The 26,466-nt window shown below is 38.5% G+C and overlaps 3 protein-coding genes across 9 annotated transcripts in view; 1 reads left to right on the forward strand and 2 right to left on the reverse strand.

Annotated features, from left to right (window-relative positions):
* On the reverse strand, positions 13,309-15,774 carry LOC109829847 (laccase-17-like). The gene is made up of 6 exons (XM_020396902.1): positions 15,617-15,774; positions 15,367-15,518; positions 15,035-15,279; positions 14,813-14,941; positions 13,781-14,734; positions 13,309-13,681 (listed from the first exon to the last, which is right to left on the reverse strand). The coding sequence occupies exons 1-6, from the start codon at positions 15,731-15,733 to the stop codon at positions 13,551-13,553; spliced, it is 1,728 nt and encodes a 575-aa protein (XP_020252491.1). The 5' UTR covers positions 15,734-15,774; the 3' UTR covers positions 13,309-13,550.
* On the forward strand, positions 19,833-23,024 carry LOC109829848 (protein FIZZY-RELATED 3). The gene is made up of 10 exons (XM_020396903.1): positions 19,833-20,416; positions 20,528-20,650; positions 20,741-20,845; positions 21,217-21,396; positions 21,531-21,593; positions 21,688-21,882; positions 21,965-22,066; positions 22,393-22,455; positions 22,551-22,619; positions 22,699-23,024. Exons 1-10 carry the CDS (start codon positions 19,973-19,975, stop codon positions 22,750-22,752), a joined length of 1,398 nt encoding a protein of 465 aa, XP_020252492.1. The 5' UTR covers positions 19,833-19,972; the 3' UTR covers positions 22,753-23,024.
* LOC109829849 (ribosomal RNA large subunit methyltransferase E) overlaps positions 23,557-26,466 on the reverse strand; it is an 11,433-nt gene continuing 8,523 nt past the window's right edge. For 2 of the 7 annotated variants that reach the window (XM_020396910.1, XM_020396908.1), the window contains exons 3-6: positions 25,730-25,805; positions 25,530-25,636; positions 24,204-24,462; positions 23,557-23,974 (exon numbers count right to left, since the gene is read on the reverse strand). In XM_020396910.1, the coding sequence (XP_020252499.1) occupies positions 23,865-23,974; positions 24,204-24,462; positions 25,530-25,571 (411 nt within the window). In that variant the 5' untranslated portion in view covers positions 25,572-25,636; positions 25,730-25,805 and the 3' untranslated portion in view covers positions 23,557-23,864. The remainder of the gene's footprint in view (positions 23,975-24,203; positions 24,463-25,529; positions 25,637-25,729; positions 25,806-26,466) is intronic. The other 5 variants (XM_020396904.1, XM_020396905.1, XM_020396909.1 and 2 more) reach the window with 4 other exon arrangements.

Genomic DNA, 26,466 nt, shown 5'->3' on the forward strand with positions numbered 1-26,466 from the left:
AAGGTTGCGTAGCTACAGATGATGATGAAGACTTATATATTAGTGGCAATTAACACATTTTTACATCTTTAATTAGAAGCGCAACTGCTTCTTTGTAATTAATTTACGAGATCAACCAATGAAAATAAAACTACTTAACATGAAATATTTTAGCATTTAAAAAAAAAAAGAGGTTGTAAAAAGAGATACGCAGAAAGAGATCAGAGATGCAACAAAGGGAATGTTATCCTCCATGACCATGATTGGTGCACATATCGTTGAATTGAGACACATTCAGACCGTTAGCTATGACGGCGAACTGAATGTGCGTCACGTTATTTACACACCAGTCTCCGAAAGGACGGAGAGGTACACCCGTAATTGCTACCATTTACATGCACATATATACAAACATGTATACAGCACATAAACATGTATATATGCATCCGTGGTATTAATGTTGGATAAATCCAGATTAGCCAGGGTCGGCTCACCTGAGGATATCATTGACATATTTGTCCTTCACCTTCTCCTTCCAACCAATTAAGCCACTTATTGCTGATGCAGCATCATCAAGATTCTCAAGTCCCTGAGTAAATCAAAGGAGGCCTCTCAATAATATTGTGAATCTTGAAGATGCTGCACCTGCAAACAGTGACTGCTCTTTGATAACCTACATAACCCTATAAATTTATAGCAAAATTTGAGGAACCCTAACACTGTATAGGATGACAAAGAAATTAAAAAGGAAAACCCACGTTGTAGGAAGACAAATTAGGTGAGAAATAGGTATAGAATTTGAGAAGGCAGAGACCTAAGAAGGATGGAGGGGACTTAGTTTGATGAACTTACTGAAGGAAATGATCAAAAGAAATAATAAAATAGATAAAAAGCCTAATTCTGCTACTATAGAGATAGAAGAGCTAGCTAGAAATATGAAGAAGAGCATGAAGGAAAATGTTGAGGGTTGGGTGTGTTTAAATATAGAGCTTTGGCTATAGAATTGGTTGGTGTGCTTTGATGAGAGAGAGAGAGAGAGAGAGAGAGAGAGAGAGAGAGAGAGAGAGAGAGAGGGGGGGGGAGGGGGGGAGAGAGAGAGAGAGAGAGAGAGAGAGAGAGAGAGAGAGAGAGAGAGAGAGGGAGGGAGAGGGAGAGGATCAATGAAACAGTTGTACATCACAATCAAAATACTAGGAGACCATTAAGTGAGTACTGACCATTTGGGTCTCACAGAGAAACATTCAGAGGAATTATTAAAGGATGAAAAGGATAGAGAGAAGAGCAAAATTGCTAAAAATGGAAGGTTTAAGAGTCCAATGTGGATGTGGATTGAGAGGGAAAGCCTACTGCTATACAACTCTTGTACACAAAACCCTAATGATGGTTTGGGTTTTTTAGGGTTTAGGGTTTGGAGAATCTGTTTGCGTCCACTGCAAGCATTGCAACGTGAAGAGAATTGACAGGCTTCAGATCGCCTAAAAAAAAAAGACTTGTTGTTAATTTGGCCTTAGGAGCTTGTGACGCTAAACAATAGGGCTAAATTTGAATTTTCAAATTTTAAGCACATGACTAATTACAGGCTGATTTGTCACATGAATTTAATGCAAAAATCGCTTAAACTATATACGCCTCAAATGGTGCAAAGTAACAGATTTTAAGCTGTTTATGATTATATTTAGCTCCTGAATATCTGCCTGATTAATCTGGTGCATATCAACGAATTAATTAGGTAATTAACGATACCAAAATTAATATGTACTTAATTAAACCTCGCATGCCAAATGTTATATATATGTAGCACACTAAGCAAAACCTTTGCAGATTTGAGTTCATGCAATATGCATGTAGCAATCACCAAAAGGAAACAAAATGCAGATGACTGCTCATGAGTTTAGCATGTCATTTGGTGAGATTTTAATTGGTTTTCTAGATAATTAATATTCTTTTACAACAATTAATATTTGCTACCTAAATCGCAAGTGTTATTGCTTGGGTGTTTGAGGAATTCACATGTGCCTTTAATAGATTCTCAACCAATTTGATCCAAATTTTTAAAGTGTTATATAGTTATAATTTCAACTTAATTTTTATTTAGATCCATTAATTACTTTAATTTCTAAAGTACTTCTCGAGTATGGAGCTATATATATGTATATATCTCATTTTTCAGAGACTAAATAAATTTGAGAAATAAAAAGTGAGCAGAAAGTACTTAATTTCTCAAGAAAAATAAATATATTTTTTCACTTTTTTACTTCCTATTTTCAACCCTGTTGCCAATTAGAGAAATAATATCCTACTTTTTCTTCAATCATTTCTTTAGTACCACCCTTTTGTAAATATATTTCCAAGCTATGACTTGTTGGTGGCAATATATGGCCCGTGTTGTTCATTGCTTTGTTCCTAATATATATATAAACTCATTATTGGGGTGCCAAGGAACAGCTATCATGCTCATCTGCTCAATGTCTGTACTAAAATTGCAACCATCTGATGAAATTTAAACCACACTATTCATTTATTTGCTTATATTTGCTCATATAGTTGGTGGAGTATCAATTTTCACCTAAACCTATTGATAACAACAGCTCATTCATGAACATGATGCATTGAAAAAGTTGCAGAGGTTAATTCTTCCTTTAGTTTTTACCATACACGTATGAGTCTATGCCAGTTGTAAATTAACCATTTTAATCAATCACATCTTCCACTTTTGTATTTTGATGCAAGGGAGATTAAATCAACCATTTAGTTGATTATTACTTAGAAGTTAACTAAGATAGAGAAAGTGGAATGCGTTGAGACATTGTTTTACTTTCTACTTTATGTGAATTTTTCAGTTTGAAGAGAACGGTAAGTTGCACATAAGGACACGAAAAAAGCTGAAACTTAAGGCTGTATATGTACAGTTGAAAGGAATCTTCCAGTGGAAAATCATTAGTTGTAATGTTGTCCTATAGTTTTTCCTTTTTTTTTCCCTCCCTTCTTGCTTGCATAAATAATAGCACGTTTCATTGTGTTAGGTTTCTCATTATTGTGTTTTTTTTTAACTGAGAAAAAGGGTGAGGTATCATGTTCATTATATTTATATATATATATATATAGAGAAACTTAGAAAGCACAAACTGATATAGAAAGACCCACAGAATACCTGTAAGAAGAAGGATCGAAGCAAAGAAGAAGCTGGTAAGAAGCGGACCTAGTCGTCACCTACCGAACTAATTGTTCTTAATCATTATTGTGTTAAATGACAACATTGTTCGCTTAATCACTAATGTAGTGTGTTGTCTCTCCGTCATGCCCCTCGGCCCCCTCTCCCCCTCCTTCCGCCTGCGAACCTCCTCATATGTTAGCAGCGCGTCTTTGAAGTTGAGATCAGGGCTGAGCCTTACTTCGGATGGGAATTGTGCTCCAATAAAAACTAGAGGTACACTGCTAATACTTAACTTCAACCCCAATTGTCTTTTCGTGCTTTAGTTTGTATATTCTCGAGGGGATAGTATTTCTTCCCTCTCTACCGTTTGGACCATACGGTGCTGCGAGGGGTCGACTTCTCTACTGCAGCACTCGCAGATGTGAGAATATAAGGCCAAAAGGGTTCAGGAATTTGCGATTTTCTTCAACTCACACTTGGTAAGAAATTTTTATTCAACGAACAATTTGTTGGTGGACAAAAAACAAAAAAAATAAAAGGGGGGGGGGGGCGGGGGCGGGAGGACACGTTAACTTTAGACGATTAGCCAGTTATAACCCCCATAAGTTTCAAAATATGAGAAAACCCCCTTAAGTCAGAGGTTATCAGGAAACCCCCTTCAACTTTCAAGTTTTTTTTTCAAATATCGGACCCTCAAATCTTTCTTAATTTGCTATTAGTCACTCAAATCATTGAAATGGCTGACAGATCCCTTGTTTCATAAGGATGCTTGCAATATGGTCCCTCCTGTTAATTTATGTTTGATATTCTGATGGGAATATTTACTCAAATATTAACTTTTTGCACTTGAAATTACAGTATTACTCCTCTGCTACGTACGTTAATCATTTGTCTCAGCGTGGTTTAAACCCACAAATTAAAAAACTAAAACCTATGTCCTTCGTCTTTCCAAACAGTAAAAAAAAAAACAAATCTCTATGTTTGATCTCTCAACTTCCCCATCGCTATCTTCTTCTCCGAAAAAATGACCACTGAGGTGTATTTTACTAATTGATCATATATGCTGGTTTAAGTGTTAATTCAAACGCGCGTTAGATGAGAAAATAATTACCTGACCATGCATGGTTTGCAAATTAATTTAACTTTGAAAAATTATCGGAGACAAAATTGCAATAATCTTCATGGTTTGCGGGGGCCTAAAAGAAATTCCAATGATTTGAATGACTAATATCAAACTATTGAAGATATATATGGCACAATATCTACCAAATAAATAGAAAAAAAAAACCAAACAAAAATTAGGCACCCGAGAGAGAGATAGAGAGAGAGAGAGAGAGAGAGAGAGAGAGAGAGAGAGAGAGAGAGGATCAACCTCGGCCAAGCGTCAGGTGGCGGCATCTCCAGCAAACTGAGCACTCATTGCCAACATTTGGGGTCAATTCCGCCAGAATTACTCAGAGGAATCAAAATCTAAAGAGAAACCAATCACTTGAGTCTTTGGACAGCATCACAACGAAAAGGAACCGCGAGTGCACGTAGAGTGTAGTCACTGAGAGCCCTACGTCTGTGCTCTGCGCAAGTTTTGAAATTAATGGAGTACGTAGTACTATTTCCCATCATGAGCTTAGGGGGTCGGATCGATACGATCTTGTTGGGTTTTAAAAGATCAAATTCGATCCGTTAAAATTTCTAGTCCCGTATATATACAAATTACTTTCATCCAACGATTTTAATTAGTCATCATTTTCTATCAATACAGTCGCAGTTGCAGTTACAAAAAGACATTAATGTATTTATTAGCTCAGTGCAAACGACCAAAAATTTTAAAGCTGAATAAAGCGTGAAAAAACTACGTACGACTGGTGTATAATTAACAATGTAAATACCATTGAATGGTGCACCTTTTGTCCTATTTTTCAGTGAAAAAGGAAAAGTTGTGGCGCGTGACGACTAAAATTTGCAGTTATTGCTAACAAAATAAACAATTAGTTTAACTGAAAATAAATGAGTTATGAAAAATCAGGCCTGAACGGGGTGCAGTCGTGATACACTGCCCTAGAAGATAGAGGCCCCGCCTGTCGCCCTGGCGTAGTTGATCCTCCCCCCTAGCGGTAAAAGCCCCCCGGAAACGGCCGGCCTCTCTACTCGGGCGCGAGTAGCAGAGCTTCTGCTCAGATGAAGATGATTGCCCAAAAATAATCCTCAAAATATGTAGCCGAAAATCTTTGAGTACTAAGAGTAGCAGAAGGAGGAAGAGGGAGCTATGAAATTCTTTGTGAATTTCTGTGTGTTTTCCCGAATGAACTCTGCCTCCTTATATAGCCTCATGAACCAGTAACCGATGCTGAATCTCCTCGTCCGTTGGGCGTAAATCACGCTGCCGTTACATAATAAATGCTGCCGTTACATAATAAATGCTGCCGTTACAAAAAAATAAAAGCTGGAGAAGCAAAACCCGAGTGCGGTGCGGCGTGGCGCGCGCGTCGTGGCGAGGCGTATTGACAAAACAATTAGTAAAACATATATATATATATATATATATAGGTTGGGCAACCTTTTGTATCGTGAATTCGGGAAAGGTAGCTTCCGGCTTTGAACCTTTCCTTAGTGAGTTTGTCGCCACCTGAGGGACATAATGGACTAAGCCTTGAATTAGGGCCCTTGAATCAGGTATTGACAAAAACACACACAATACACTTCATCTATTGAGCAAAGCGGGTTGAGCGTTAAAAGGCCATGCTCACAATAACCGACTCATGAGAGTTTCTAGGGGTTAGTTTAGTCCAGCCCCCCCCAACCGCGGCCATCACGATTCCTCTCACGTAGGTAAGTCCTCAAAGGGTACTACAGCTGTTTATTTAATACCCCCCAATAATACATGCGTTGGACTTATTAAGAGTAAAACTCAGCCTAACCAGCTGTATCATAGGAGCATCGTCATCATAGAGAAGGGGTAGTAGCTCACACTACATAATGATATATGAATATATATATGGGTCGATGCTCCACCCGAGTATCACTAGTCCAGCTTGTTTCTACCACATTGAACCGACATTGGGACAACGTCTCCAAATAAGGGTTGGGTTCCCACTGTCAGTGACCTCTTTAATGGACTTAACCCCATCTCCCTCGATGAATCCAGGACTACACTCCTGGATAATCCCTTAGTCAAAGGGTCAGCAATATTTTTCTCAGACTTTACAAAATCCAAGATCACAACTTTGCCTAACAGGCGTTGTACAGACTTATATCTTATTTGAATATGTCTGTTGAGTTTTTTATTTACATGTACTTGCTTTAGAAGCTCTATGGTAGATCTAGAATCAGAATGAATGGAAATTGGAGGAAAAGGTTTAGGGACCAAAGGAAGTTCAGAGATAAGATCTTTTAACCATTCGGCTTCTGAGCAAGTAGTATCAAGTGCAATCAATTCAGATTCCATGGTGCTCCTGGCAATTACTGTTTGCTTACATGATTTCCAGGATACAGCAGCACCACCAAAAAGAAATACATACCCAGATGTTGACTTTACACTGTTGGAATCTGTGACCCAATTGGCGTCACTATACCCTTCAATGGCATCAGGGTATCCAGTGTAAGTTAAGCAATAGTCAACTGTCCCTTTTAAGTATTTAAATACTCTTTCTAAGGCAGACCAATGATCTGGGTTAGGGTTACTGGTATACCGACTCAATCTCCCTACAGCATAAGCTATATCGGGTCTAGTCCGGTTTGATATGTATAAAAGGGATCCAATCATTTGGGAATATTTCAATTGAGAGACAGGTTCACCTTCATTTTTCTTCAAAGGTATAGAAGAATCATATGGTGTGGAAACAGATTTAAAGTTATGAAAGTTGAATTTGATCAGCATTTTCTCAATACTGTGAGAAAGACTCAAGGATATTCCTCTAGTGTCTCTAGTGATTTTCATTCCAAGTATCATATCGGCAAGACCTAAGTCTTTCATGTCAAAATTTTTGGAGAGATAATCCTTAACTTTTAAGATTAGTTCAAGAGTAGTTCCAAAGATAAGGATATCATCAACATAGAGACATAGGATAACATAGTCATTGTTTATCACTTTTGAATAAACACATTTGTCGTGTTCATTCACCGTGAATCCATATTGTGCAATGACTTTGTTAAATTTCTGGTGCCATTGTTTAGGAGCTTGTTTAAGACCATACAGAGATTTAACAAGTTTACAGACTTTGTTTTCCTGACCCTTGGTAATGAAGCCTTCAGGTTGGTGCATATAAATTTCTTCATCTAGATCACCATTCAGGAAAGCAGTCTTGACATCCATCTGATGTATGATCAGTTTGTGGATAGCAGCAAAGGCTAAAAGAATTCTGATAGTAGAAATTCGGGCTACAGGAGAATAGGTATCAAAGTAATCAATGCCCTTTTTCTGAGTATAGCCTTTAGCTACTAATCTAGCTTTAAATTTATCTATGGAACCATCAGCTCTAAGTTTCTTTTTGAATATCCACTTACAGCCAACAGGATTACAGCCTGGAGGTAGGTCAGTGAGTATCCAAGTATGGTTTTCCATGATAGATTTAATCTCATTATCAATGGCTTCTTTCCAGAAAGGAGATTCAGGTGAATCCATTGCTTCTTGAAATGAGCTTGGATCACCTTCAACAAGAAAGGTAAAGAAGTCTTCTCCAAAATCCTTTTGAATTCTACCTCTTTTGCTTCTTCGAGGCTCAATGTCAAAAGGTTGGGAAGAACTAGATGATGGAAGATCAGAAGGAATAGATGTTCTAGAATTTTCTGAGATTTTGGATTTGAAAGGAAAGATATTTTCAAAGAAGACTGCATCTCTAGCTTCAATGATAGTGTTGTTGGATATGTCACTGATTTCAGAGTTAATGACTAGAAATCTATTAACATTGCTATCTAGTGCATATCCAATGAAAGCAGCATCAATAGTTTTGGAACCAATTTTCCTCTTCTTAGGTTCGGGAATAGCTACCTTAGCCAAGCAACCCCAAACTCGGAAGAAGTTTAGATTAGGAGATCTCCCCTTCCAATATTCATAAGGAGTTGTATTGGAATTTCTTTGGGGAATCCTATTGAGAATAAAACAAGCAGAGAGAAGAGCTTCACCCCAGAGATTTTCAGGTGCTCCTGAACTGAGTAACATACAGTTTACCATGTCCATTAGGGTTCTGTTTTTTCGTTCAGCTACCCCGTTAGACTGTGGTGTATAGGGAGCAGTAACCTCATGAATAATACCGTGTTCTTGGCAAAATTCAGTCATATAATTTGAGGTATACTCCCCCCCACGATCAGATCTTAGGATCTTGATCTTCCTGTCTAATTGGTTCTCAGACTCAGCTTTATAGACCTTAAACCTATCTAGGACTTCATCTTTAGTCCTGAGAAGATATGTGAAACAATATCTGGAGTGATCGTCTATAAAGGTCACAAAATATCTCCTACCCCCTCGGGTGAGAACTCGATTCGAGTCACACACATCACTATGAATTAATTCGAGGGGCTCAGAGTTTCTAGTTATAGACTTGAAGGGTTTTTTTGTGTGTTTCCCTTGAACACAAATCTCACACTTGGATGAGAGGTCAATAGATGATTTAGGAATAAGATTCAAATTGATCATTTTCTGTAAAGTTTGAAAATTGACATGTCCAAGTCGTCCATGCCAGACATCACAAGATTCAACAATTTGAATAACAGGAGACTTAGAATTTTCATTAGAACTGGAATTGATTACATTGAGTTTGAAAAGGCCATTACAGATAAAACCTTTTCCTATAAAATTATTACTCTTTGTAATCACAAATCTGTTGGATTCTTTTACAATCCTATAACCAGTTCTAAGAAGAAGAGATTCACTAATCAAATTTCGACGGAGAGAAGGAACAAGGTAGACGCCTTGCAGATGTAGGGCTTTCCCAGAAGTCATAGTGAGCTTTATACTTCCACTTCCTATTATTGGTTTAGTGGAGTCATCTGCTAAGCTTATGCTTCCTCCACGTGATTCCTGATAATTTGAAAACCAAGAGCGATCATTACAGACGTGTATATTTGCTCCGGAATCCAGATACCAATCAGTGGAAGAAGTTAGAGAATTTACAAGATGAGGTGATGGGGCTAACCTGAAGGAGGTTGGATTCTCTTCAATCATATTAACTTTATTTGATCCATTTCCTTTAGAGGCAGGTTTAGCCGGTTCCTTCTTCCGAAAGAAACAGTTGGAAGAAATGTGGTTGGTTCTACCACAGACAAAGCAGAACTTTCCATCAGACTTATGGCTGGAAGAATTGGAATTGGAAGAATTTGATTTGAAGGAAGATTTATTGAAAGATTGTTGGTTTTTCTTGAATTTCTTCCATTTGGGTTTGAAATTTCTAGATTTAGGCTTTTCCTCTACCAAGTTTACTTTAGCTTTTGATTCATTCTTGGTTTTGGAATTTAGCCTATGCTGGTCTTCAATACGAATGGCCTTGAGGGCCTCAGTTAAGGTTAGATCTCCTTGCTTGTGTCGGAGATCTCCAGCAAATCTAGACCAGGAAGGAGGGAGTTTATCAATCAAACAGGAAACTTTATAGTCATCAGTAAAAGTGTTTCCTTTTGATTGGAGATGACGGATGAAATCTAAAAATTCATGAATTTGTTCATTAATGGGCTTGTCATCTACCATCATGAACTTATTGAAGGACGAAGAGGTGAAACGCAGAATTCCGGCATCATCATAGCCATATTCTGCTTCAAGAGCTTGCCATAGGTCTTTTGCACTTTTGAACTCATAGTATATGTCATAAAGGTTGTCTGCAAGTGCACTAAGAATTCTATGACAACAATGATAATTAATATCTTCTGGTTTCATAGAGCTAGAAAGAGAGCTAGCACCTGAACCAGAAGTGGAAGGAACAGACTGTTCAGGATCAGGAGTCAAAGGTTGAGTACCACTAGTAGAAGACTCAGGAAAGTCAATGGCTGATAAGAGACCTAAGGTAGTGAGCCAGTATCTCATCTGATTAGCCCACCGTTTATAGTTGATACCGGTGAACTTCTCAGGTTTGACACTTTTTGAATGATCAATTGCCATAAGTCCAATTTGAGTTTTACTAGTCTAGGTAGTTGAAATCTGAACAGGGTAAGAATTTTATTAATACTACTAGACCAGAAACTTAATTAAACCTGCTCTTAACCAAAAACTCTAAAAGTGAAAAGATTAAAGTTTTACTCGGGTAGTTTGGCCAGGTAAGGATAGTACTAGAGGTTGATCAATGATCGATTAAGTACCTCGTTTCTTGCAGAGCGCTTTACGCAACCCTTAAACCTTTCCTTAGACACCAACTAATCCAAGAAAACTTGAACCGGTTCACTTAAAGATTTTTTTTTTATTTTTTATTTTATTTTATTTTTTTTTTATGACAGATACTGAATATGAAAATTGACAGATATAAAATTCAGTACTATTGCAGTAAAATAATTTTATTTTTTTTTTTTTATGACAGATACTGAATATGAAAATTGACAGATATAAAATTCAGTACTATTGCAGTAAAATAATTTGTTAACTACTTAGATGCAAAAGGTTAACAAATTAAAACAGTTAAACAAATATGAAATTCGGGTGAACAGTAACAATTTTTTTTTTTTAATATATATTTATTTTCAGATTTAAATTAACAGCAATAAATCCTCTATCTTCTAGATTGCTAACAAAATAAACAATTAGTTTAACTGAAAATAAATGAGTTATGAAAAATCAGGCCTGAACGGGGTGCAGTCGTGATACACTGCCCTAGAAGATAGAGGAACCGCCTGTCGCCCTGGCGTAGTTGATCCTCCCCCCTAGCGGTAAAAGCCCCCCGGAAACGGCCGGCCTCTCTACTCGGGCGCGAGTAGCAGAGCTTCTGCTCAGATGAAGATGATTGCCCAAAAATAATCCTCAAAATATGTAGCCGAAAATCTTTGAGTACTAAGAGTAGCAGAAGGAGGAAGAGGGAGCTATGAAATTCTTTGTGAATTTCTGTGTGTTTTCCCGAATGAACTCTGCCTCCTTATATAGCCTCATGAACCAGTAACCGATGCTGAATCTCCTCGTCCGTTGGGCGTAAATCACGCTGCCGTTACATAATAAATGCTGCCGTTACAAAAAAAAAATAAAAGCTGGAGAAGCAAAACCCGAGTGCGGCGTGGCGCGCGCGTCGTGGCGAGGCGTGGCGTGCGTGCGCGCGCGCGTGTGTGGAGAAAGAGCTCAAACACTAGTAGGCCCAAAACATTACTCAAAGCCCATTAGGAAGTGAACCATTATAAACCACTTGAACTTCTCTTCAACTTCCAATGTGGGACTATTCACAATTGCCTTTTCCTTAAGAAAATGCTAACAGTTATATGTACCGAACAAATATTTGCAGTTGTAATAATCGATCGAGCGAAAGGCCCTCCCTCCGCCCACTACTCGTGCGCCTAACATGCGCTAGCTCACGTTATTTCTCAGATCTCATCAACTCAGTTTGTCAACTCAAAACCCTGAGGGAGGAGCACAGAGCTTCTGAACACAAGGACTCAGCAAAGCAACAAATGGAGGCTAAGGTCCATTTGTTGAAGGACAAAAGCCAGCTCAGTTCCTCAGGCAGAGAGAGAGAGAGAGAGAGAGAGAGAGAAAAGGGACCGAAGACAATATCATCATCAACACCTTTCTCCAATATATCTTTTTTTTTTCTCCCCCTTGGATGTGCTCTTTTTAAACGTTCCCTTAAGATCTCTCCTTTTTATTTTTCAGTTGAGGTAGGGCAACATGCCCTCATAATGGCCAACAACCTAGTCAGAACTACGGATGCAATTAACCTCCTCACATTCACATTTCAATTTTTGTGGTCATCAATTGCTGATGGTTACGTTTGCTTTAGCTTTGTTTGTTGTTTACATATATATGTATATATATATATGCCCATTAATTTATATCATGTGTCTAATTTTCTATTAATTAGAGCTATGTTTATTACTAATTATTATTATTATTTTTAATTGTAGATGTGTCTAACAAAGAGGCAGGTCACAGGTGAAGCTTATCTGATTGAGATATTACTATGAAAGGTAAGAGGAGTTAATAGGTATTTTATATTCTAGTGTCTCATTCACTATCTAATGAATCGGTATATGTCATGCATGAATGTCTTGGATCCATTCGGATTAAAGTGTGAGCTTGATTTCATTTAGAGATTCACCTTGGGTGGGTGGGTGGGGGGGTTGTTGTTGGGGAATTTTACTTTCCCCGCCTATTATAATATGCGCAATCCAAAGCCAACACACAATCAACAAGATATAAAAAGACCACAATCAAGAAAAAAGAATATCGGGATTTACGTGGTTCGGTCGACCAACTTCGACCTACGTCCACGGTGCAACAATAGGAGAAATTCACTATGTATCAAGGAGAACTACAAGAGGAACCACTCAACTCTCATCTCTCAATCTCTCAACCTCACATAGAGGAACCACTCAACTCTCATCTCTCAATCTCTCAACCTCACATACATAATCAACTCTCATATTCTCTCTAAAGCCCACTCCTTGTAATCTCAACCTCACATACATAATCAACTCTCATATTCTCTCTAAAGCCCACTCCTTGTAATCTTTTGCACGGACAAAGATCACGAAACCCTCGCCTCTTGCACAATATTCTTGAATCAGGCTACGCCCTCTGGTAACCCTAGATTACAAGAATATTAACTCTCTCTCTCTCTCTCTACTACATCTTCTCTCTACTGTCTTCTTCCTATAGTATTTCCTCCTACAATAGAAGAATATATATAGTAAAACCAAAACCCTATCCCTAACCTAACTTCCTAATTAGAATATGATTCAAACTCCTAACCATGATGGAACCCAAACACCTAATCATGATAGATCTCTAACCCTATCTTATTCTCATGAAGTTCTACAAAGAATCAAAGACACAATCCCAACAGGGTTGAGGTATATTCATGTGTAGTTAAATATGTTTGGACTCAAGGACGAGTAGATTATATGTTTGTTTTAATAAGTAGAGGCCTCCATGTTGAATTAATCACGTACATCAATCTCTCTGCTTTTCAGTAGAGGCCTTCATGTGGTTAATCATTAACGAGGACATTATGAAGAACAGGATCGGAACTATATGTTTGTTTTCATAGGTAGAGGCCAGGTTGAATCACATCAATTAACCTCGATCTCTTCTTTATTCAAAACAAAACCAACATACGCAAAGAACATGCATATGTTTGTTTTCAACAAAAAAAATGCACACAATATTGAACGGTCAAAAAAAAAAAGAGCAATTTGGGTCGCTAATGAACTTATTGGTTGGGTTCATTAGCCAGCCAAAAAGATTAAAAACAAAAAAGATCACACTCCACAAAAATAAAAATAAAAAAAAAACTTGTCCACATCAGCACATTGGAAGATCCGCCGGCGGAGGTGGCAGCTTTTGACTGGGTAGTTCTCCATCCATCACAACCCAGGCCATCCTCAATCCCCAGCTAATGTGTATCTCAATGTGACAATGCATGAACCATACACCTGAAAATATAATTTACAAACCAATTCAAATAAGATTCTAATTTTAGCCAAAACATATTTATTATTTTTCTAAAAGTTATAAAAAACTAATTTTCTCACCAGGGTTATCAGCGAAGAATCGGATTGCGACCCAGCCTCCAGCGGGCACTCCGATAGTATTCCTCTCAACAGGATCAACCAAATTGAACTTGGATGGATCCTTAGTCTGATCATAATTTCCAAATCCTTGACCGACGACGAAAAAATTGAAGCCATGAAGATGGAGAGGGTGGCTCTCAATCCCTTGAATGCTAGTATCCTGCATCACTAGCTCCACGCTTGTATTGTACGGCAACACCACAGTTTTAGTCGCATTGTTTACAAACGTGTTATTTGGTGGCGTCCCGGTGTAATTAAATGGAAATAGAGGTCTTTTTGGAAAATCTGCTGTAAAAACCTTATTTTGCTGCCCAAAGAAATGGGCCTGAAGAAGGGCCGTAGAGGGCAGGGCAAAAGAAATGTTATTAACGGATGCGGCGAACTTGGTCCCATTGGGCCCTTGGCAAGTTTGGTTCGTTGGACATGGGCTTGTGCCAAGGCCCACGGTGAAGAAGAACTTGCGGTCCACTGTTTGAGGAACTTTAGCTGGATACTGTGCACTTGCTAGGCTTCTCAATTTGTTAGTGAAGTTTGTAGCGTAAGCAGTATCATTGAGAGCAGGAAGTTTCGGTCTCAGAAGCGGAAGATTTCCAGAAGAAATACCCGTATTCTCGTACTCTAGAAGCCCAGCAGTAGTTGTGTTATCGAAAGTACCAAGCCCAGTTGCGTAGGGCCTGGCTTCCATGAGGAACCGTGAGTTTGGGCTATTGGGCCGGGCTTTGAGGAGGACGTTGGTGGTTTGGCCCGGCGTGATGAGGAGAGTCTTGGTAGCGAATGGCTTAACGTAGTTAGCGTCGACTTCGACAATTGTAATAGAGTGGTTGGCGATGCTGAAAAAGAGCTCGTCGTTGAGTGCAGCGTTGATGATACGGAGGAGGTAGGTCTTTCCGGGCTTGACCTTGAGCTTGAACGTGTCTACAACATGGCCAAATTAAGACGATCAAAATGGGCCGGAATTGGGCTTATATTTGTGATATCTGTACGCTGGTTTACCTTTAGCCGAGCAATTGTATAGCGGGCCGGGAAGCCCATTGATGGTGTAGGCTTCAGAGACATTTGGGGCTCCTCCGGTTTGAAGAGCCTGAGAAATGACTACCTCAGTGTCTTCATTAAACCACTCCCCTGCAACATAAAAAATATAGCTAAATTATTCTCGCTCATTAAATATTAAAATAAAAGCTACATTCACAAAGAGAACTAAGTACTTCTGATTACCAAAAATCATGGGTACTTCCTTATAGGGCTTTGCAAATGGGTAAGGAACACCGAGCTTCGGCAGGATAATAATAGGCCCATGGACCGTCGCCCTAAGCCATGAAATATGAGCATGATAGAATAATGTCCCCCTCTGGCCTGTTATCGTAAAGTTGTACACGTAGCTCCGGCCCGTTTGGATCGGGCATTGAGTAATGTAGGCTGGGCCATCGGCCCACCCACTCTGTAGTTGCCTTATTCCATGCCTATTTTGCACAATTTATTCATTTAGTCAAATAAAACTTTTAAATAAAGCAGCAAATATATTGAAGAAATGCTAAAGTGTTGCGTACCAATGGATAGTAATGTTATTTGAAACTTGGTTGGTGACTTTTACAATTACTCTATCGCCTTCACGGGCAATGAGCTTTGGTCCTGGGTACTGTCCGTTGACTGTCACAATGCTCTTTGTATGGCATAATCTTGTAACATTTTGTAAACGTATCTACATTTTATCATCGAGAAATAAGATGCATAATTAGCTTTATTTAAAATAAAAAAAGAATTAGAAAATAGGACTTGCTTTGTATATAACTAACTTACGTCAAACTTATAGTGCCTTGTTATGGCCGAAGAGAAATGTGGCAATCCAAAGAGAACACTCAAGCAAAGTAGCAAGGATGCCATCGAGGCAATGGAAGAGAGAAGCGAAGCGCTCATTTCTTTTTTATTTATTTGTTCTCTACAACTTGCTGCCTTGCTTTGTTTTGCACAGTGAGCTGTAAATGTGAGGGGTGAGGTTATATAGCGGTGAGTTTGGTCGATTAGGTGATGATATGATGAATGGAAAATAAAAATAAAAATAAAAATTTGATTTCCTAAATTGGTCATATCAAAGATCGGGTCGAGCTGAACTTTAGAGTGCTAACTAAGTAAAATTTAACTTTTTTCTTTAAATTCTTTTTTTATTTTTTGGATATTATAGTAGTGGATCTAGATGTTCCAAGGAGGTAAGTTAAATACGCAAGTTACTGTGTCAACAACTAATTAATTGCCATCAATCTAGATGATCTCCATAGTTGGTATCTACTAACATATACATGGTTGAACCTGCGCCACAGAAAATCATAGAATCTATTTTTGTTATTTTCTATCACATCCCCTGCCTCGCATGACAATCTACAGATCGAAGGGTTTATTGTAGTATCTGATGAACATTCCGATCTAATATCAGAATTTGATAACTACATAGCACCTTGTTTCAGATATATTTATTGTAATTAATTGTCGTCGCATGTATTTCTAGTTTCAGTTATAATTTATAATTGCAATTGCTATCGCAGATGTTCATTTCGTTGCATGTTTTGGGTTGTTATATATGAATAGATGATCATAGTTTCATGTAAATGGAGGTAAAATTTAAACTCTGCTTGAACGGTTGAACCCCAAAAAGTTTGCAATTGAGACTTATGATTCAATATGTGTTAATTCTCTCTCTCTCTCTCTCTCTCTCTCTCTCTCTCTATATATATTTCCTAATTTTTTTTTTGCGATCCGCTCCGTTGAACTTGATCTACACGCTCTTAAACCCAAACACACCAATTTTGGGGTGAACCCGTCATGTTTTGACCCTTCATCCACTCACCGTAATTTTAACGGTTACGAATGAATAGAACTTGGTACCAAGCAAAAATGAGTATACTTGGTACCAAGCAAAAATTTTGTGTTTGGTAGTAAGGTGTCATATTCTCATCCACTCATTACAATTCCTAACCACTCCCCAACTATGTGAATGTGAGCCCCGATTATAATGAGTGGAAGGGAATATGTCACCTTACTACCAAGCACAAAAGCTAATGTTTGTTACCAACATATCCCACTTCTTTCTCTCTCTCTCTCTCTCTCTCTATCGGTATATTATTTATATGATATATATAAATATATATATATAAGAATATATAATAGTATATATATATATATATATATATATATATATATATATATATACATATATATATATATATATGAAGAGGTTCTAATAAAACCTCCTTAGCCTAAAAACTAAAAATCTCCTTCATCCAATGGCTAGGATTCAGTCAAACAGTCAACAGACACATGCATTAATTACCTCATTAAACACATGCATTAATTACTGTAGTGAACCTAGATTCATTACCTCAACGAACACGTCCTTCACTGCAGTGAATCCAGATTCATTACCTCAACGAACACGTTTTTCACTGCAGTGAATCCAGATTTGTGTTCGTTGAGGTAATTAATGCATGTTCTGTTGACTGTTTGACTGACTCCCAACCATTGGATTCATCTAGATCCAATGGATGAAGGAGGTTTTTAGTTTTTAGGCTAAGGAGGTTTAATTGACCAAAATGTAATTACAGAAGCAACTCTGTACAATGATCGAAGCACAGCTTAACCGACCCTACAGTGCCCTACACTACTCTAATTTAGCTTAGAAGGGTGGGTTTGTCATACATAGGGTGGTTCCTCGATCCCTCGTGGATGAAGCCCACCACACGCAACCTGCATGGTGGGCTGCTAGATGGGCCCCCGCCCCTTTCTTTTTATGCCTTTGCTGCAAAGGCATAATTAATTTACTAATTAAGCTATCCCTAAACCGCCCCCGAAACAAGTTTGCTCATTTACACTGTCATCATCCTCCCTTTTTTGTTGTTGCTCCCGTTAATATCTTCCCCCTTTCCTTCGATTGTTTAAAAAATTTGTCGTGCTCGTAATGTTTGTGAGGCTCCATCTAATAAGGGCGAATATCTTAATTTGTTCCTTAGTTTTGATGGGTAACTTCTCACCATAATGAGGACATGTTGCAGTTGCAATGTTGGTTGTCATCAGGACATGCAAGAGCTCCTCGCTATCTCGAAAGAGTTCCGAGTCTAATGGTGACGTGAGGGTGGAGGACATAAAATTTGAGATTTATTTGTACGCGCTGAAGTCATACAGACCGGTGACTTGATCTATTATTTAACTCCTGCCAACTTTTGTTTCAAAATAGTTAAAATCAATCTGATCCCAAACCTTAATGCTTCTAAAGGAATTAATGCAACTTGGTAGTGGTTATAACAGAATAAACTTTTTTTTTTCTTTTTAACTAACTTACCAAAAATTTGATGGGTTTGGTTAAAAAAAAAAAACAGGCACCAAATGTTGGCTGCTGATGTCGTTTCAACAAATATTTTCGTTGGGGCTTAACCTTGGGTCTCTGTTCAGGTTTTAATTCCCGCATATCGGGGAAATATCGGACAGCTAGAATCACATATATAGGAATAATATCGAGAGAATATGTAATAGACATCTAAGTGTCGTATCAGATGATGCGGTATATAATAAAATGCCCTAAGGTACCGCTTACCAAATCTATACAATGGTTAAAATAAGTTAACCCTCTATAATTTGCTAAACATAAAAAATATAGAAGGGTTAAGCTAACCTCTTTAGAGGGATTAAAATGAGTTAACCCCTTAAAATGAGGGGTTTACTAATATTCCTATTTAGAATGATTAAGAGTTAACTCTTCTAATTATAAAGAAAATAGTTAAAATCATTGTTATTCCTAAACACTAAAACTGATCACAATGATTAAAATAAAACTCATATAACGGGTTAATAATTCAATCATTCGGATTATCGAATGAGCTAACTATGTTAATCATTCTCCTTAATTCCTTTTCATTAACCCTTTGCCTATACGCAGTAAGAATACAAAGGCCAATATTGATATATCAGCCGATGGATCAAGCCATATCTAGAACAATGAATCATCTCGCTACGCTAAGCTTTGATGAGCTCAAGAGCTGAAAAATTGCTTTGAATAGAGAAACGTCCCATGCCATCGGAAATCAAGGAGGCAAACCTCGGAGAACAATTAAAGAGACAACCGAACAAATCAATAACAAACTATATCTACACACTTTCTCTCGATCCTCTCCCCCCCAAAGACTCCTCAAGCGCGAGGCTCTCTTCTCGGCGCCACGGCGAACAGAGCCTCAAGACATCCGCGGCTGTGAAGTAGCCGTTCTTCGGCGGGCTCCCGCCTTTTTCTGCGCCCGCCGCGCCGCCGGGATCAGCTTCTTCGGCGGCGGAGGGCACGGATGGCCGCGGGAATCCTGTGCTCCTCCCTCTTCCGGCGCCTCGTCTTCCCACCCCTCTTCAGCCTCTCTGTTTCTCCCTCCTCCCATGATCTACTCTCTCTATAGATCTCTCGATCCTGAAGCCGAATTTTTAAACGCGAAACGAAGAGGGAAGCGGAATGCAATGGCGAGGGTTTTTGATGCAAAGGGAATAGGAGAGGAGGGGGTTTTATAGAAAATTGGAGGATCTCGGTCGCTCCGGTGCGAGCTGGAGACTCGAGAGTGTGAAACGTGGCGAGGGGAGCATCCGGTTTTTGAAACGGGGCTCCGATGGCGGGAAATTAAGGCGGTGGGTTGGCGGGAAAATTGGGGAATCCCCTTTTTGCGGGGGTGGGGGTCCACGGGGTTCATCGAGTAAGGGGGTTGCACGTGGGCAGTGGGACCCACCGGAGCACCGACCTGAAGCCGCGTGGGGACGACGAGCGGCGCCAGCGTGGGCTGGGCCTTCGGCTTTGCGTGAGGCTCAAATCTTTTACCCGCGCCTAAAACCTTTTACTCGGGCCTTCGGCGAAGTGTAAAGACTAAACTGGGCCCCATAGGTGTTTAACGAATAGGGTCTCATCCTAAATTATTACTCAATTCAGGGACCTTGTGATAATTCTCCAACTAAACAAATACAGATTTGGGAACACCCAACGGCTAGATGCCCCAACTTTAAAGCACCCAACTCCCCCCAAATCGACCGTTGCCTCTCCAATATTCAAATTACAAAAAAAAGAAAAAAAAAGAACTCCCAAGAACAAGAACACAAACGCTGTCATCTTCTTGTCTCCGCCCTCTCACTTCTCAACCCGAAATGGATCTGGATCCGAGAAAACCAAAGCTCAATGTGCCCGCAAGCATGGCGACCTCCCTCCGCCTCGATCCGAACCCAACCCATTTCCCGATCCTCCCCAAAACCCCGTCCCCATCCAAAACCACGTACAGCGATCGCTTCATCCCTTGCCGGTCCTCTTCTCGCCTCCAAAACTTCGCCCTCGTCGACAGTCCATCTCCGGTGAAGGAAGGAGGAGGGAATGAGCTTTATTCGAGGTTGCTTCGGGCTGAGTTGTTCGGACCAGAGCCTGGGCCTGGATCTCCTATTAGCCCGAACAGGAACTTGTTTCGGTACAAGATGGAGCATAGCTCGGGGCCCACTTCACCGATGTCGGTGTTGGGTAAGGATGGCGTCGGGTCGGGTTTGGGGGAGGGGTCGGTGAGGCAGAAGGCGCCGAGGAAGATTGCCAAGACTGCTCATAAGGTATACGCTCAAACTACGGAAATTTTTTAACTGAAAATACTGATAGAAACTTTGGGGGATTCATGCTGTGGAAGGAATTTAATAATTTTTTGACTTTTTTTTTTTTTGCAGGTTTTGGATGCTCCATCTCTTCAGGATGATTTTTATCTGAACCTTGTGGATTGGTCGTCGCAAAATACGCTGGCTGTTGGGTTGGGGACTTGTGTTTATCTATGGAACGCATCCACTAGCAAGGTTCTTTCGAAACATAATAAAAATTTACGATCGTAGCTGGTTTTAGAGTTGAAATTTAATTGAAAATGTTCTTGAATTTTGTGGTTTCAGGTGACAAAGCTTTGTGATTTGGGGGGTAGAGATGGTGTTTGTTCTGTGCAATGGACAAGAGAGGGCTCGTATCTAGCAATTGGGACCAGTCTTGGAGATATCCAGGTAAATTTTGCTCATTGTCAATCAAAATTTAGCAGAAGAATTTAACGTTTATGTATGGAAGACCTTTCCGCTTTGTTAACTATAATGCAACATTTTAAACTTCCGGGTTTGACGCTACAAGTAATATATATATATAGAGAGAGAGAAAAACTTATGTCAACTTAAGTGGACCATCCACCAAAGTTTCTATCCATTGATAAAAAGTTTCTTCATATATGCACGGATCTCTAGGTATCAAACTTTGGTGGATGGTACGTCCACTTAAGTTAACATAAGTTTTTCTCTATATGTATATAGAGGAGATGAAAAGTAAACTTGATAATGTCTTCCAAATTTTTACCAAGATTACTGATGATATGAAATTGCGACAGATTTGGGATGGCACAAAATGCAAAAGAATTCGAACAATGGGAGGTCATCCTACAAGAACTGGGGTCTTGGCATGGAGTTCTTGCATATTAGCATCTGGAAGTAGAGATAAGAACATCCTTCAACATGACATACGTATTTCAAACGATTTCATTCGCAAACTTGCTGGCCACAGGTCTGAGGTGCGTTTCTAAACTCACTGAATTTAATCATAGACAAAGTTTCAAAATGACATTTTAAGCTTAGATTTATGTGCAGAACAAGAATATGATCTATTTTTTCTCGAAATTGTATCTAATTATGTTTCTTTACTTAGGTTTGTGGGTTGAAATGGTCACATGATGATAGAGAACTTGCCTCTGGAGGAAATGATAACCAGGTTCAACAATTTTAACACAATTTCTCTAATTTGTTTACACTACTAGAAACTTGAAAGATGAACAAAATTTACTCACTTATGATTTATGCACCAGCTCTTAGTTTGGAACCAGCATTCTCAGCATCCAATATTAAAATTCACTGAGCATACAGCCGCTGTAAAAGCTATTGCTTGGTCCCCTCATCAGCACGGTCTCCTTGCATCGGGAGGGGGAACTGCTGATCGCTGCCTTAGATTCTGGAACACAGCTAATAATAATATGTTGAAATGTGTGGATACTGGAAGTCAGGTACAAGCACTATGTAAAATTATCCTTTACGGATAAAGAAAAGTTTATCAAGCAGTTCTGAAAATGTTGCAATTTTTCGCAGGTGTGTAACTTAGCATGGTCTAAAAATGTGAATGAGATTGTTAGCACTCATGGGTATTCTCAGAATCAAATTATGGTTTGGAAGTATCCATCCATGAGCAAGGTATGTGCAATATAATAAACTCCATGAGATTATAATGTCTTCACTTCTCAGTCTCTGTTTCCTTAAGTTCTATGTGTCAGTCATCCAGAAACTAAACCTTGTTCATCCTGAGCTTCTAATGTCATACCTTGTATTTAGCTCTTCTAAAGGTTATTTTCTTGGTTAAATTGACATATTTCTTGCCCTTTTTAGTGGGACGTATGAAAAGTGAAAACTGATCTATACTGGGCTTTTTTTTTGCCCCACTTTCAGAGAAAGGCATAGTTTTTTTTTAAAGCAGATCTATACTTAGTTCATATGGTGAACTAATTGGATGTATGAAACAGATCGCAACTCTAACCGGTCACACCCTACGTGTATTATATCTTGCCCTTTCTCCTGATGGACAGGTTTGCACATAATATTTCAAAATTTCTCTTTGCATCTGTTATGCATAAATATACAGCAAAAATATTGAGGATCGACGCTGTTTTTTCCCCCACAGACTATAGTGACTGGAGCTGGCGATGAAACACTTAGATTTTGGAACATCTTCCCTTCAATTAAATCACAGGTAAGCAACTGCATAAACCATTTATTATTTATTTTCTAAGATTTTTATACTGATCAGGGTGGGAAAAATTTTATTCCAGACACCGGTACGTGATTCTGGCTTTTGGTCCATGGGAAGAACACAGATCAGGTGATGGATGGAACGATGATCATTCCGTCGTGCATAATTAATTTAGAACTGCAACAAGTTCTTCCAGGGATTAATTTTGTCAATAGTCTAACAATAAATTAGCATAAATTATTTGTACGCACTTCAAATGTTATTTAACTGCAGTGTGTCCTTTTGACCAATTCTTGTGCTTCTCTCTGAAGAGTGGACGACTTTTTTCTGTTACATATTTATTATTGTATTATTGTCTGAGTGATTTTGTCAAGTGTTGAATTCATGATGCATCTTCTATTCGCTTGTTCTTCCTTTTCCGAATTCGAGATTCCATAAATTATTTGTATGCACTTTTCTTTGTTGAAGAGTGGAAGATTTTTGCGTTATACATATTTCTTGTTGTATACTGCCTGGATAATTTGTCAAGCATTGTATCTAAGATCTTCCATCCTTTTGCTTTTTCTCCTTATATTCATAGATTTCTGTTGTTTTCTAGTCCTGCCAACAAATTTCCCCTCTGTGCGCATGAATAAAATGCTTTGAAGAAATAGTGGCAGTACGCATCCAGATAAAGAGTAGACTTAGAAGACTGGATGGATTATTCTTATGAGTAACAAACTAACAATAAACTCAAATTCCGAAATCAGTAATTAGTATAAATTTGTTGATTATGACTCAAGGCTACCACTAAAAATATCTATGAAATATCTTACACAGGAAACTTCTCTTACATCGCAGGACGTCAAGATTAAAAATGCAATATCTCATAAAATCCTGAAGCATACGTTAGAAACAATCACAATCAACCCCGAGTAATGCTTACATAGGATGGTACTAACTCACAATAAAAAATTATTCTCATTTGTAGTATTTATACAAAGCTCAATGTACACAACATAGGTGATCACAATTTTAAGATCCTCATCAACATTTCAACCAATTTTTCTTAATACAACTGTGATAAATAGATGATTAACCCACTTTTAATTTCACCTCATCTGATATGCATTTTCATTCAAAAGAATCTGAATTAGTTGCGATATATCACTTACATATATATAGCATCAATAGGCACTTTTGAAACTAAAACCTTCATATTGGACCAAAAGTAAAGTATTAAAAGTCCCTCCATTTGTTCTCCGGTTATCGCAGACCTTGACAAATCAAATAGATCTCTCTTGAGGAAGCTCTTGTAGCTTTCGGCCTTGACCATGTCACCTTCTTAAAACGTGGTTTGCAGAAGTTGCCAAATTCTGCAGTAACTCGACAAGATAGAATAATCCACATTAAATTATAACATGGTTACTATTAGAATATTGGTTTATTAGAGTTATTAGTATTAGTATATTTGGAAAGTTAAAGAAATTTGTTTTAGCCCACACTGAAAAACATGGTATCAGAGCAAATATGATCCTCTCTATCTCCAAAAAAAATCATCATAACATCTACATGTAATTATAAGCATCCTAATGAGGTTCAGACCTTTATTATATTCACTCTCAAGAAGCTTGACAACAAGATTGCCCCCACGCCGGAGAACACCATTTTCATTTGCATCTAGCTCTGAATTATCGAGATAATCCTCATCATTATCTTTATCAGTTGAACCGGGCACCTTTGCCCTGCCAATAGACAGTGAGAGTGCTCTCTTCCCAAGCTCACTGGACAAGGCTGCATCTCTTGTAGTGATACCAGTTACCATAGGACACATATCAGACAGTATCACAGAAAAACCTTTTCCCTGCAAAATGGTGAGAAACTATTATGTGTTCTGCACACGAAAAACTATAAGCTATTTTTGTTAGAGAAAATAGCACACCTTTTTCACTAAACTACTATAACATATTTTGGACATTTTTATCCTTATTTATTTTGTATAAGCAATCTCTCAATTCTCTTCCCCAACTTAACTAGTAGGGATATTGCTCGGGTGACTTTCTGATGGTGCATGGTATTTTCTGGAGATTTGGAAATTTGTAGCATTCTTTTCTAATAAAAATAGATTACAAAACTTTTGTGCGAAAGCCCAATAGTTCATGGTATGTTTGTGATATTTAAGCTTACTTTGGAATCAAACTATAAATCGGAAACAGTCATGAATCAAGTCAATTGAAAGAAACAGGAAGAACTAGGTAAAATTTGTCTTAGCATCTCCAAAATTGAAAAGGAGAAGTGAAGATCACAGAAAGCGAATACTAACAATTCTCAAAAAGAACAATGAGATGCCTAAATACTGCATTACTGGATTTTGTATAGTGCTCACAGAAGGAAACCTTTTTATGAGTAGCTCACTCATAGAATGACACTCAGTGCCTAATGAACAATGAACATAGCATACGCATGAAACCAGAACAAACCACATGGCCGTAAGAAAGAATGGATGCAAACTACCCAAGAGGTTTAACTTTCCAAAGTAGTGAAATAGTGAGAGTTCAATTAGTAAACACATAATGTATACATTCCATTTGGGTAAATAACATATATTTGGAGTTATCCCTCAAAAATAAATTATGCAGACATAGGAATAGTGGCTTATAAAGGTATCTTGATTGTTGTCTTCTTGGTTATTCGAAAATGATTTTTTACAGATATTTTTTTATCTCCCCCCCCCCTTTCCCTTTATCGGATGGAAGGATTAGGAGTGTTATCGGCCACAGTGAACCATCACACCTGCAGCAACCACGTGTCGTACGCAAACAAAACCAAAATTTTCACAGTTACTTGCATCAACTGATAGGCAAACAAAACTGAAACGTATCTTAAAGCGCTATAATCTGAAAATCAATGTCATAACGAAAACAAACAAACCTGAGGAGACAGTTCCCTAGCCTGGCTCTTCATTAGCTCCATAACATCAGCAGAAACTGTTCGTACTCTAGAGTCACAGTGATGGGACGGAACCTTAACATTCTGCTCTGCAACCAACATAGAATATCAGTAGAAAGAAAACCCAAAATCACAAACATAAACCAAATCCCTTTCATCTTAATCCCTTCCTTTTATATTACCAATGTCACCAACCTTTATATCAACACCGATAACAGCCCCACCCTTCTCCAGTGGCCCTAAACTCTGACAAGCCACCTAAACATGCACCACGGAAGAAAATTAACTGGACCTCATTTTAACAGAAGCAAGTAAAACCAATTTAGGCAAAGGTTTCAGTTTTAATATCTTTTAGGGGTTTTTACCTATATAACCCGAAACCAACCATATTTGCAAATTTACCCCCACAAATCTTACATAGAACGGCAGGATAGATTAGCAAATATCTAGGTTTAGTGGCTGGAATGTTAGACAAGAAACGATCTTTTCGGTACTATTTGTTGGGAATTTAACGCCGAAATCCCTAATGCAACGGAAACGCAGAATAGAAAAAGTACACCAAGTTTTAACGAGGTTCGGCAACTGCCTACGTCCTCGGGAGCCACACAGTTAATTTCTTATTAATCAAACAAGAAATTACAATTTAAGAGCAAATCCCTAAACTAAGATTTCTCAACTGAAACACTGTAGCTACAGTGTTAATAATTTAAAGGGAATAAACCCCTTTCAAATCTCACTTGAGATTAAATAAAACCCCTATTTAATACTCTCTCTCTCCTTAATCCTTTTCTTAAACTCCCTCAAACAATTGAGAGCTGGAGTTAAATGACGAAAAGAAAATCGCTGCTGCGATTTGGGTCCGACGCCGCCGCTGAAGAAAGCCACGCGAGGGAGAGAGATCGGAGGAGAGAAGCCTCGC

The sequence above is a fragment of the Asparagus officinalis genome, chromosome 2, assembly GCF_001876935.1.
Source record: "Asparagus officinalis chromosome 2, Aspof.V1, whole genome shotgun sequence".
NCBI lineage: Eukaryota > Viridiplantae > Streptophyta > Magnoliopsida > Asparagales > Asparagaceae > Asparagus > Asparagus officinalis.